The sequence below is a fragment of the Raphanus sativus genome, chromosome 3 (assembly GCF_000801105.2).
Source record: "Raphanus sativus cultivar WK10039 chromosome 3, ASM80110v3, whole genome shotgun sequence".
Classification (NCBI taxonomy): Eukaryota; Viridiplantae; Streptophyta; class Magnoliopsida; order Brassicales; family Brassicaceae; genus Raphanus; species Raphanus sativus.
The window spans coordinates 10,562,424-10,576,436 of NC_079513.1; the positions used below are offsets into that span (position 1 = coordinate 10,562,424).

Here is a 14,013-nt window from a genome sequence, read left to right on the forward strand (position 1 = left end):
TTCTTTTTTGAATTTTATCTTCTTAACAAACAATTTATTCTCATTGTGTTCATCTTGGTATTCTAACTATGAGCATTATCTTCTCTACTTTCTTCAGCTCTGTACTCTAATTATATTGAATATTAAAAGATTGATATATAACAATGTCCCAGATATTTTGAGTTTGCAATTACAATGGCTGGCTAATTCTTTTTTTTTTTTTTTTTTGTAACTTACTGGCTGGCTAATTCTGACCAGACTGGTTTGCACAATCTTGTGGTCAACCTTACGAAAGCATCCATCCAACTTTACTTTGTTATGAAACATCAACAGGTCCCTTTGGCACAACAGCTTGGTCGTGGTATATGGTGTCTGATACTTTGCTCGGTGGCCAATACCGGAGCACAGATCTTCCAACTATGTTCTCAATCGGGAGTGGACCCCTGCATACACACTCACACAGAAGTCAGCGCGGACACAATTATTATACCATGAATCTACACAATTAAATACTGGTTACAAGAATGCTCATAATAGGTGATACTATTTGATATTCCAAACTGATTTTTCATTTTGAGATTTACCATTTGTGAGAATCAAAGCTCTTGTTGCAGCTGTCTCCGAGTACAGAGATTATAACCTTTGGGAACAAACTGCAAGTGAGGAGCAAACATTATCAACAATCTATATCTTTAAACAAGTATGAGCATGTGGTAATAGGGAGTGGTAATAAGTATAATTTGCTCACCATTGGAATACAAAGACTTGAATGGTTGAGAATAGGATCAATTAACGAGTGGATTGTATAAAAAGAGCTTACTTCAACCCAGTCCAGTCATGACTCGTGGACCTTTTGATGCAGCTAATCCTTTGGGAAGCAAATCTCTCTATACCTTTGATTTGAATTAATTAGAGACCTGAACCTCTTGCTGCAGCTAATGGTTGTGAAATTTTTTGTTTCCTTCTAAAGATCCCTAAAAGAAATTTCAAGACCATAAGCTACTCTACAACCCAATAACAATTAACAGATTCATGCAAAGTGAAGCTTTGGGAAGAACAGTCACTTGTAGTGATATTTAGTTGGTGATACATTCTCAGGTATTCAGCCTTAGGTTGATGAATTGGTGAGTCCTATCACTTATAGATTTAACAGTGTAGTTTTGTAGCTAGCTAATATATAATATACAATACGCTTCACAGTTCCTCTTTTATAGTGAATAACTTGACTAGAATAAAATACAACAACATTGACGACGACTGCGTCCGTAAGGTACACATATAGCACAATTAAAAGGTGGTTTGTTCACTCCACGTCTATCACTACAATCTACTTTCTTTCTACATAGTCCTCTGAAATCACAATCAGACGAAGCATCCATAATTCCTGAATTAGCCACCACAAGTAAATATATATTATATATACGGTAAGTCATTATTTTAAGTTTCTTACTAATATGTAAGATACAAATGGTTGTAAGAGAATATTAAGAGGAAAAATGAACTTACGAGTGGATTGAACATCAATTAAAACTGAAGCAATGATTAAAAGAGCAACAAAGAAATAGACTAATAAAATGTGAAATAAAAAAATAAGGAAACAAAATAATAAATTGAGAAAACCACAAATGCTGTGAAAAATGTCTTCCGAACTCTTCGTTTCAATCCTTATCTTGTGCAATTTTGAAAGTGCAATAGGTATTATACTAATTAATGTCGTTAACAAAAATGCAGTGTTTTTAAAACTGAACCAGCAAGTGAACCGGAAATATTTTGGGTCACGGGTCAATGTGGTTCGATCTGGTTCGATTGGGTTCGACCGGGTTTGATGTACTAAACTGAATTTAATAATGTTTTGTATATAATATGCATATTTTAACAAATATACAATAGCAAACTGAAATATAATAAAAGTAACAAAACAATCTAATAGTTCAAATCTAAATCAATAGAAAAAACATTTAAAGTTTACTTTCCAGGATTTTATCACTATAAATCTTTATTATCTTTAAAAAAAATTATATACACATTGTGACGGTTGTTGATTTTCTATGTTTGAATTTGATGGAAGTGAAATTTCTTGATCGTTTTCTTCCATTGTTTAGTACACTGTAAAATTTTTGCAGAGAACATCAAAGACATAAATGTAAGTTTTCAATTATTAATTTCACCCAAAAAGATAATATCTTGAGAAATATAATGGGAGAATTGGAAAAAAAAATACTTTAAATTTTTCTTTGTCACTTTAAGATTTTTCATACTTTTGGTAATTTTAGACATGTTTAATCTTTCGTTCATAAGAAAAATAGTAAATTTAAATATAAAAATTTACAAAAATATGAAAATTATTGGAAACATAAGTATGACAAATTATATGTTTTATTTTTTCCAAAAACAAATTGGAATCATATTTTATTTTGTTTTCTAACCGATGTTAGAATACACATTCTGGTAATATACTTTATCTAGAAATCGAATTATAAGTTTTATATATCGCTATACCCAGGGTATATAACGTTATATAGACTTCCTTGTCATATATATCTTAGGTAGATTTTGTAACATTACAATCTAGCAATATGTCTTCACTTTACCTAAGGATATGTAACGACATATAGCCACAACTCTTGATGTACCTTACGTACTTTTTGTGAAATTAAGCTCATGTACCTTTTACCTTATGTGACGCCTTAGGAAGAATAGGATTCCCACGTATTCTACCGTGCTATGAGTTAGGTAGGATACGTTTTCTAGGCAAATCCGAAAAATATGGTAACTTCCATATTCGATTATAGATGTTTCCTAAATCTATCATAAACATCTTAGAGAATATTTTTCCACGATTTTCTCCTCCTCCCACGATCCCTTCATCGACATATCTTCTCTTCTTCTTCATCGTCCAATTCTCTTCTCTCTTTTCTCCATCAATACAATATGGTTCTAATATATGTTAAATCTGGTGAATGGATGTTCTAGTTGCAGTGACGAGTGCAGTTTCATTGTAAACAAAAACAGCGTGGTCGAATAATTACACTAGAAACTAACCATGTTCGGAAACTCGCTACGCATAATGCGTGCGGCTGATCTAGGCCTAGCGAGTTACTAAAAAATCGGGGAGTACTAGGTGTCTAGTTTTTAATAATTTAATATTATTAATATTTATATTTGTGATCTATCAATTTAATATGGATCAAATAAAATAAAATAAATGTATAGAACAACGGTTATATAAAATTATAAACGCAACATAACAAAGAAAGCAATTTGGTCTAGTGGTATATATCTTGTTCACGTGACATGTTTAGCATTCCATCCCCACCCAGATTCGAAGAACCATTTTGCCCAAATTAATGACGTTTTTGTATTAGGTTTAATGAGTATCAAATTACGTTTTCATCCTCATCTTCTTCCTCTTTCCTCTGCAATTCTAAACAGCGGCTTCTAACTTTTTTTCTTCACCATTTTTGTCAATTTATCTTATGTTCTTGTAGATTACCACAAATTTGATCGTTTTTAACCCTAAATGTTTATTTTAGAGATTTATAGTTATAAAAACTGAATTAACTGGATATCTTCAAATTCTAAACCTCATAAGCTGTATAAAAACACTCCCTATAACACGGCCGAGTTTTTTTAAAACCGTCTACGCGGTCAATACGCGGCTGGCCGCATGTCCAATTCGCCAGTTTATCCGGACGCGTAAACGTCCGCGTTTTTGACTAGGGAAAATTACTACTCTGTTGGAGCACCTCGAGATGAAAAGATTGTCGGAGAGGAGAAAGATTGATGAATCTCCCTAAATCGTCATGAAAAACACCTCAGTGGAGAAGACAAAGTAAAAAGTAAAAAAAAAAGGATTAGGGTATCGATTCACTCGGTGTTTCTCTTTTGTCTATTTAAAAAAAAACTTTTTACTAATTTAATATTTTAAATTAATTACAGAAATCTAATCATATATTATAATTCAATTTAATTGATATTTAAGGGCAGAATGGTATTTAAAGAGTTTCAAAATTTTATTTTCCTAAAACATCTAATTAAAATCTTAATGTGACAAACCGGAAAAAAAATGGCTCTTTCTCAATTTTCTCAAATATAAAATACTTTATGAAACATCACAGACTTAAAAAGAAAAAAGATGTCAAAGACAGAAATACCTTGAGTTGTAGTTTATCACAAATCTATTTTTTATTTTGAAAAAAAATAATTATTTTATTAACAAAATTTTTGTTTTCTATACGAACCAGGATTGAACCGGTTCGTTGGGTCACCGGTTCCTGGGTTTTTAACGGTTCAATATGGATTTTTAACCGATTATTTGGATTTTGGCATTAACCCAACCCGGCTTGGTGTCCGGTTCACGGTTGAACCCGGTCCGACCGCAGGTTTGGTCCGGGTTTAAAACAAATGCAAAAATTAGAGATAAATGATTGATAAATATAATTCATGTGAATATTTTGTTTCCAGTGTGTTTATTATCAAATGTAGTTGTAGGTTAAAATGTTAATTATATAATGTGATTGTATGATAGATGAAGAATTGAAAATAAAAGTTTTAACATTGAAAAACTCATCGAAATAATCCAAGATTTTCGGGGTAGAGAATTATAAACCACCAATAGACAATATAAGAAACCTCAAAAAAACATAGATAATAAAGAGAAAATTTAGGTTTAAAAGGACAAAAACAAACATAATACATTAGAATTTCCAGTTTAATAATTTAAATGAACTGGACGTTTTATAAATTACACCTAATATATGTTATTCAGTCAGAGATTTCATTCATACAAATAATTCGGTTAACATATATGTATGACCAAAACCTAAAATACAAGTACAATTTAAAAAAAAATATCTAAGTTACTGTTAAATTGAACAGAATTCTTCGTAAATAACACATAATGTAAGGTTTTATGGAGTGTTCATGTTTTAATAAAAAAGATATCACTGATAAATTTGAAATAATAAATTAAATTATTGTATGGAACTATGAAATTATTGTGTTTGAAAATATTGTATTAAACTATTAACAATATGGTAACTATTAAAATTATATACCACTAATCATATAAATCAAATTAAATATTATATGTATAAAATGAAAATAATCACCCGTACGGATTAAAATCTAGTTCAAGATTTGAATTTGATGAATACATTGCATTCGAAATGGGTTTGAAAACTACACTTATACATATGTGATAAGATTATTTTAACCCACATTTTAATAAAGAAAACTAAAATCTGAAATTCTTAATATTCTTATTAATTTTGAGAAAAAATAAAAGTTATTAAAATACTTAAATTTATAATTTATAATTTTATAGTTTGAAAGATTATCTTTTGAAAAATCGGTTAATAATATACATATAAAATTTAAAAAAATAGCATCTATAAACCTAGAATTTTAATCCTTTCTATACAATGTTTCATAGTGCATTCATCTACTGGAAGCCCAGAATATCAACACCACGAGTGAGGGAGGCTCATTACTTTCAACTATTGAACCATTTGCTTCACTAATTTTTTTGTTCTTTTTGAGATTCATCATGCTCTTGAACAAAAGCAAGGAAGCTGTTAGTACTAATTGGCTCCTTTATTTCCGATCTCGCAGACTCGTTCCTTTTATTCAATGTTTTGGATAATCCTTTTGATAGACAGCTTATTTCATGTCTGCAACTGGCATATGTTGAATAGGAGGATCGTTTGATCCTATCTCCATCAATTTTGATTCTCCAAAAATATATGGCTTCACTTTGAGAGTCTCCCTCAAGTGATTAGAGATATGCTCCGCTCCCATATTTACCGGGCATGATACACCATAACTCTATGTAACATTTACTTCAAAAGTTGCACCCACAAGAAAAGTAAGATATGTATTCGTACAATTTTTTTTTTAAAACGTAGAATAAAGAAGATCACCATATGACTTCTAATTAAAACAAGGGTGAATTTGATCAATAATCATAAGAGCCTCCAAAAGGAAGAATATAGCCATAGTAAAGTGGAGATCATGGAATGTGACATTTAGAGCTAAATCATGACCGTTTTAGTCTTGCATTCGCGTGCGCGTGAGATAAAGGGAATGACACAATATATGATAATCAATACTATACTATAATATATATGATATAGTATAGACACCGCAAAAGCTAAAGAAAAAATTACACGATATCCAACACTATACAATAATTTATTCTATACTATTTACAAATATCATATAGTATAGACAAAGACAAACAAACAAACACAAATCAATATTCCCTAACTCAAATTTTAAACCCTAAATCCAAATACTAAACGCTAAATCCAAACCCTAAACCCAAACTATATACCCTAAACTCAAACTTTAAACCCAAATCCTAAACACAAACCATAAACCATAAACCCTAAACCCAAATTCATATACCCTAAACCCAAATCCTAAAGCATAAACCCAAATACTAAACCCAAAACTCAAACCTTAAACCCAAAACCCAAACTATATATCCTAGACCCAAACTCTAAACCCAAAATCTAAACTCTAAACCTATACCATAATTTCTTCTATACTATTTATAAATATCATATAGAATAGGCAAAGACAAACAAACACAAATCCATATACCCTAAACCCTAAACCCTAAACCCAAACCATAGAACCTAAACCCAAACCCTAAAACCCCCTAAACCCAAACTCTAAACCCTAAACCCAAACTGTAAACCCTTAACCCAAACCATAAACCTAAATTGTAAAACCAAACCATCGTCCATATCATAGCTACCTAGACCCTAAACTTGAAGATCTAAACCCTAAATCCAAACCATATACCCTAAACCCAAATTCTTAATCTAAACTGTAGATCTTAACGGAGTTACCTAAACCTTAAACCCTTAACCCTAAATCCAAATCCTTAACTCTAAACCCAAATCCTAAACCCTAAACCCAAACCATATACCCTAAACCTGAACTCTAAACCCAAATCTTAAACCTTAAACCCATACTATATTTGTTCTATACTATTTACAAATGTTATATAGTATAGGTAAAGACAAACAAACAAACACAAATCCATATACCCTAAACCCAAAACCTAAACCCTAAACCCAAACCATATACCCTAAACCCAACTTCTAAACCCAAATTCTAGGCCATAAACCATAAATCCAAACATTACTGAACATGAAAATGTATGGGACCACATAGGCATTAGTTATCTAAACTAAGATTCCGCCAACATTTCTTGTTGAGAATCTGAGAGTTGTACTTTTACAATCTCAATCACATGGAACATTAGACTAAACAAAAATAAATCGTTCATTTTGTACTGAACCATACATAACTTTAGAAATAGTACAAAAATTGATGAAATATGGTTGACGAGTGTGTTATCTGCTGGTAGAAGAACCACATGAAACTACTTCGAACCATAAGGGGATCCAAATTGGCACACCTGTATATAGCACAAGCATTGCCACAAAAGATAACTCTGCATATAAATCATTTATCATTTTATCCCTTTCCTATACTATATACATTTTATTATATAGTATATAAACCTCAGTTACATCATACATCAATTTATCTGCTGGTAGAAGAACCACATGAAACTACTTCGAACCATAAGGGGATCCAAATTGGCACACCTGTATATAGCACAAGCATTGCCACAAAAGATAACTCTGCATATAAATCATTTATCATTTTATCCCTTTCCTATAGTACATACATTTTATTATATAGTATATAAACCTCAGTTACATCATACATCAATTTATCCTCCTTCTTCTCACACGGACTCAGAAAGTTGTGCAGTGAAATAAACGCCTAAAACGCAGGCACATACATTGGCACTGACAGAATATATAACAAACATGCAAGTCTAAAGATAAATAGATCCAAGGAGGGGAGGAGAAGGGGAAGGAGGAGGAAACTCTAAGAAACTATTTATATTATATGTTTATCAAATAGAATAGTACAACAAAACGTGTACTGTTTATCTTCTCCGATGGTTCTGCGTATTCTCTGTTTCTTAATCTACATGGTGGGATGACTTCTAAAATGATGAGATAAACTATTATGCTCTTCAATCTAACATGACTTACTTTGATTCCTTAGTTTTGATGGGAAATTGAGATGAGATCCTTTGCAAAGTTCGTCGCGAAATTAAACGATTACGTGATTATAAGAAAAAAAATATAGAAAGAAGAAGCGCGTGTGTAAGTTGGTGATATATGAGGGTACTTCTGTATATATTGTAGAAAATACATGGTATATTATAGCATATACCTTGTAATGGTTATAGGGTTAATTTTTTTCAATAATGGTTATGTCTCCAAATTTCCCTTAAAACAAACGCTAAATTGAATTAAATCATTGAATCTCGAAGGTACTAAACAACGCGACAATAGATATTTTATTTGGTAACAACTAACAAATAGATAAACATGGCAACTGCAAATCAATCAGAGCATATAGATGCAAGGAGAAATTGACACCTAAACTTCTAAATCGGAGAAGAGATAGACATAAGGGAAAATTTGGAAAAATACATTCAGATGAGATAATACTTTGAAAACTACACTTTCTTTTTATTTTTTTGAAAACTACACTTATTAACAACTGAAATGACTAAATTGTCCTATTAGTGTTTGTAATTAGCTATAATCTAAAATAATTATTTAATCTAATACAGAAAACTAAGTGTTTAATAACAAATCCATTTTATACTTTTTCAAATAATACTTTTAATATCTAAAACAAATTCTTCAGTTTATCATTGCAATCAACCACATCCTTGTTTATAGGATCTTTTAATAAACATTTACAAAAAGATCCTTTAATAGTTAATATACAAAAAAGGTCCTCGTTTTGATTTGATTTTTTTTGTTTAAACGAAGAACACACGTAAAACGAGCTCAGACAAAAATATGAAAATCAAACAGTGCTTTGATTATTTATTTTCTCTTTTCTTCATTTTAACTACCACCTTGATTAAAACGAAGATGATACTTTGTGAACTTTCTGCACATGGAGCACAGTCATAGAGGAACTCTTGCAGATAATTCTGAAGTTCTTTTCATCATTCTTAAAATATTTCAGTCGTTTGTTTTTATATCCCGAAGATTGACGAACTGCCAAAGCAAAGAGATTCAATTCTTTTATCCTTTTTAGCCATGAAAACACCAAATGATAACAACTTGAACAATAGAAAAACCAGAAACGATTAGGGAAAATAACTGAAAAAAATATTAGTATTAAAATAAAAATTTTGAACTTTTATAAAAAGAAGTTTAATAACTATATTTTCAAATTTAGTCTAATTATTTAAATTTTATTTTTTAATAAAGTAAGGATAAAAATGTCTTATCATATATGACAAAGTGTAATTTTCATAAAAGAAATAAATATGTGTATTTTGCAAAATTTGAAACATAAACAGAGTATTTTTCAAATTATCCCTAGACATAACTTTGTATTAAATTTCAATTTGGAGGATACACGTGATCTACACATAATCAATTTATTTATAATTAAATATATTCATATCTAAAACTGTTTTTATTTTTTTTACTTTAATAAAAAATTGTAATATTAGTTTAGATAATAATATTAAAATTAGTTTAAATTGTTAATTAGATGAGTTTAGTCATTTCACTTACAAATAAGGGTAGTTTTCAAAAATAAGAATAAATTATTTAGTTTTCAAAATATAATCTTATTTAAAAGTATTTTTCAAATTTTCTCTAAATTTTTTGTCATTAATTATTTGATAATTTCCAATATTTTTGTTACCAAAACATAAAAAAGGTTTAAGCATATATGCATTCCAACGTTAATTATCTCTGATTCTTGTTTGTCTTTCAAGACTAGTCGAAGTGCCTGAGACCAAAACGATCATAGAGCTTGAAAACTGTCTGAAGAGGGTGCAAAACATATCCATACACGATAGTTCCAACTTCCAACAAAAAAAAAAGAGAATCCTTTTTTGAACAACAAATTGAAGAGACAATCTAAACACTCAAAAAGACCCTTATTAATTATTCCTCTGGGCAGCCTCCTTTGCAAGTACTCTTTCCTTGGCCTTTGTCTTGGCCTGAGATTTGGATCCCATTATGCCTCCTCCCCATTTCTTCCTGTACTCTTCGTACTTGTCGTTGAAGTTTGCCTATAACAACCAAAACCACAACCAAGTTCAACATCATCATCATAAGCATTTTATGTTTCCTCAACTCCCATTGTCAAAACGAAGTACCTTGATGGCTTCGAGGATTTTGCTGAACTCAAGCTTGTCCTCATTCTTGACAGTGGTCAAACACAAGCAAGCAGCAGTCTTTTGGTGAACCACCTGAAAAAATAGGAGACAGATCAACTTAGCCAACTAGAGACACATGAATGAAACTAAAACCCAGAGTTGGAGATAAACACATACAGCTCCAAGACGAGATTTGCCTTTGACAATGCAGTAAGGGACTTCCATCTTCCTGCAGAGAGCAGGCAACCAGACAACCAACTCGATAGGGTCGACATCATGAGCAATGACAACAAGCTGCGCCTTGTTCTGCTCGATGAGGTAGGTCACATGGTTAAGGCCGTATTTGACAACAATAGGCTTCTTGGATTCAGAAGGCTTTCCCTCAGCTTCAGCTTGAGCCTTCTTGACAAGACGTTCTTTCTTGGCGGCTTTGTCCTCCGGCCTATACTTGAGAAGGATCTTGAAGAGGCTGGTTGCTGCAATTATCATAGAGCAAATACATTATCCTGTTAGTTTAAAATTAACCAGCAGATATAGCTAATTTCATGAAATAAGTAACTAGACAGCAAATGTAGGCATTACCAAGATTCTTGTCGAGGGTCTTGGTGAACTGATTAAGGGCGGGTGGGACCTTCAACCTCTGCTTAAGGATCCTCTTCTGCCTTTGAAGACGGATAGACTTGGGCCATTTGATGTAGCGGGTAAGATCCTTCTTGGGTGGAAGAGCTCCACCAATACCAAATTGCTTCGGCCTCCTCTCGAATAGAGGGTTCGTTACTTTCTCCTGAATATATCACAAAAAAAAACATAACAGGAATGTAAGAAAAGACCAATGAAACATGTGAATGTTTCGAAATAATATAAATTTAGATGATACCGTCTTCTTCTTGGCAGCAACCTTGACTCCTTTCTTCGGGGCCTAAGAAAGAAAATCGTGGCGTAATTAATTTAAAAAAAAATGAAGTTCAACGGTGAAAGTAACACGAAAGACGTTTGTGGATTCATTCATTAGCTTTAGCTGTCTTAAACGACATCTAACAAACCTCAAAAACTAATAAGAAATGCTAGTAGGAAACAGACATATGTTCATCATTGCTAAAAGAGAATGCAACGAGGAGAAGGGAGACACTAACTAGCTCATGCCAGATGAATACAACTCTAATTCGTTGATTCTGCAATATAAAAACGAAAAGAGCGAAGAAGAGAGTTCTACCATGTTCGTCCAAATGGGTGGTTTCTGCAAACGGACGGCGCTGGAGTCGAAAAACAAGTGCTTCTAGGGTTTTGCTTTATATATACAGTACAATCGATAGGGCTTCTTTATTTTTCTCTTATATAATTTCATTTTCAAAAATATCAATATTTATGACAAGTAATTATGGGGCTGTTGACAAAAAAAAAAGTTACGGGTCCAAAAGATAATAATAAATCTTGTTATACAAAATTGGTTTTTGAAAGTTAGATAAATCTTATTATATAAGCTCAGTTATAAAAATAAGACTCATTTGGCAGAATAACCAAAACAAGAATGTAAGACTCATTTGCGAACATAGAAATTCAATATAGCAAATTGATATTTATGTCTTCACCAGCAATCTAATAGGTCTAGCTAGTAGCGTTGGGGTCAAAGAGTAAGTAGATAAAAACTCAAGGGTCCGTGGGCCATGCTTTTTCTTTGTAGAATCTGATGGCGAGCTTGATTCCGACGATGAGCACGGTCAGGAGGGGCGGAGCTAGGCTATGTGTAGGGGGGTCACTTGACCCCAGTTCATTTGTAAATTTTAATTCATTTAGCTGAATGTTTAGAGAATATTTAGTAAACTGGTTATATTTTATCACTAAGACCCCACTAATTTTGAAGAATCAATTGTTTTTGCCCCCACTACAATATCATCCAGTGAGCTTATCACGGCGAGGAGGTGACTTGGACGAGGCGGTGTTGAATCGAAGTCCGGTGGTGGTCGTCGATGGTTCAGAGATGGATGCTGCCTGAGTTATAGAGCACGGCGGAAGAGCGCGACAGAGTTTGGGGGTTGTGACTTGAAAAAGACGGTGGAGCGCTCTCGGATTGGTCTTTTCACTACGGGGAAGTTTGGTTTCACGGTAGGGACAAAAGACAGAGAAATTTTAGATAGATTTTGGGTTGCACAGTTCTATAGAATTTTTTTAAAGAAAATTAGAATTTATCTGAAAGAAAGGAGAAAAAAAAACAAAACCAGAAAAAAAAGGAAAGAGAGATAACTAAAGAGGCAGAGGGTTTTGTTGGATTATGTTTGTAAGAAGTACTAGGATCACTCTTGGAATTACGGGGAAAACAACAGTGTTATAATCAGATATCTAATTAAATTCTCTTCTATGTATATGCAGTGCAACCTAAAAATAATTTACTTTTTATTTTTGAAATTAAACACATATCACAATTATAAAATGCATATGGTCATGTTTCATGATCACGTAGTAAATTTTAAACGATTATGTGATAATACTTTTTTTTTCTTCTAAATTCCTAATAAAAGAGATTTCTAATTTTTTTTTCTTTTTTAAATACTAACCAAAGAAATTTTTTTTCCTTTTTACTAAATTTTGACCAAAGAGAATTGTAAAAATTTATTTAATAGTATTTTTTAAAAGATTTGATGATAAATGTGATACTAAAATGATTTAAGTAAAACTTTTTTAACTAACATATACAAATTGTAAATAAGTAGTTATATTAAGAAAACAACTGTAAAAATACCAATTTCAAAGATTATTTAATATTGAGTTGAAATAATTGTTGATAGTAATTTTTTTCTAAAATCCTAAGCAAGATATAGATGTAAGCTATTCTGTATTACAAAAAAAAAGATTTGTATTATATTTTCTAGACTCATGTTGCAATCTTAATTTTTTACGGACACATTTCGCAGATCAAGTTAATTATTAACTTTGAAAAAAATATATTTATAAAATAAAGAGTAACTTTTAAAATAAAACCTTAAACAAAAATAATTATAAAATACTAAGTAATTTGCCAAAAACAAAAATCCTACAAGTACCAGAAGTTATTCAATTGAAAATCATAAAGAAAAAATATAATAAGTAACATTCCTTTTTTTGAAAAATCCTAAACAAAGAAAATTATAAAAGTGCTTCTATTATTTTCTTACAAATAACTAACTTTTTAATGGATAATCATATATTAAAAATTATAAACTAAAAATAATTACAAATATTTCACATCTAAACTTACGTTTAAGCTTCCTCGTTCTATTTTAACAAAACACAATAGTATTTACAAAAAATATTATCCGAGTATTTTTTAAACATTTCTTGATACAACTTCATATTTTTTTATCATCCATCTTATGATGCTATTATAATTTTTGTAAATTATGATGATGCTGTTCTATATGAGTATATGTGAATATAATTAATATGTTTTTGAACTTATTACATAAAATATATGATTACCTAAACAGAAAAATATATTTTTTAAAGTTAGTTGCTTAAAAACTTTAAAAAAAGAATTATAGAATCCTACAAATAACAATTTTTTTAATGAAAATCTTAAAGAAAAAACTAAGTATAATATAAATGATTTTCCTTTAATACCCTAAATAAAATTAAATTTAAAAGTAATATTTGTTTTTCTTATAATAAACTAAACTTAATTCCATTTTAATATATAATTTTATGTTTAAAAACTATAAATAAAAAAAATAACTTCAAATATTTCACATGATATGATTGTAACATGTGTCAAGAAAAAATATTTATATTGTGAAATGTGTCAAAACCCTATCATTATGTGAAAATAA

The 14,013-nt window shown here is 30.8% G+C and overlaps 1 protein-coding gene across 1 annotated transcript; it reads right to left on the bottom strand.

Annotated features, from left to right (window-relative positions):
• Positions 1-9,860: 9,860 nt before the first annotated feature.
• On the bottom strand, positions 9,861-11,540 carry LOC108847359 (60S ribosomal protein L7a-1). Its single transcript, XM_018620579.2, has 6 exons — positions 11,427-11,540; positions 11,091-11,132; positions 10,796-10,997; positions 10,391-10,689; positions 10,214-10,306; positions 9,861-10,126 (listed from the first exon to the last, which is right to left on the bottom strand). The coding sequence occupies exons 1-6, from the start codon at positions 11,427-11,429 to the stop codon at positions 9,995-9,997; spliced, it is 771 nt and encodes a 256-aa protein (XP_018476081.1). The 5' UTR covers positions 11,430-11,540; the 3' UTR covers positions 9,861-9,994.
• Positions 11,541-14,013: the final 2,473 nt, after the last annotated feature.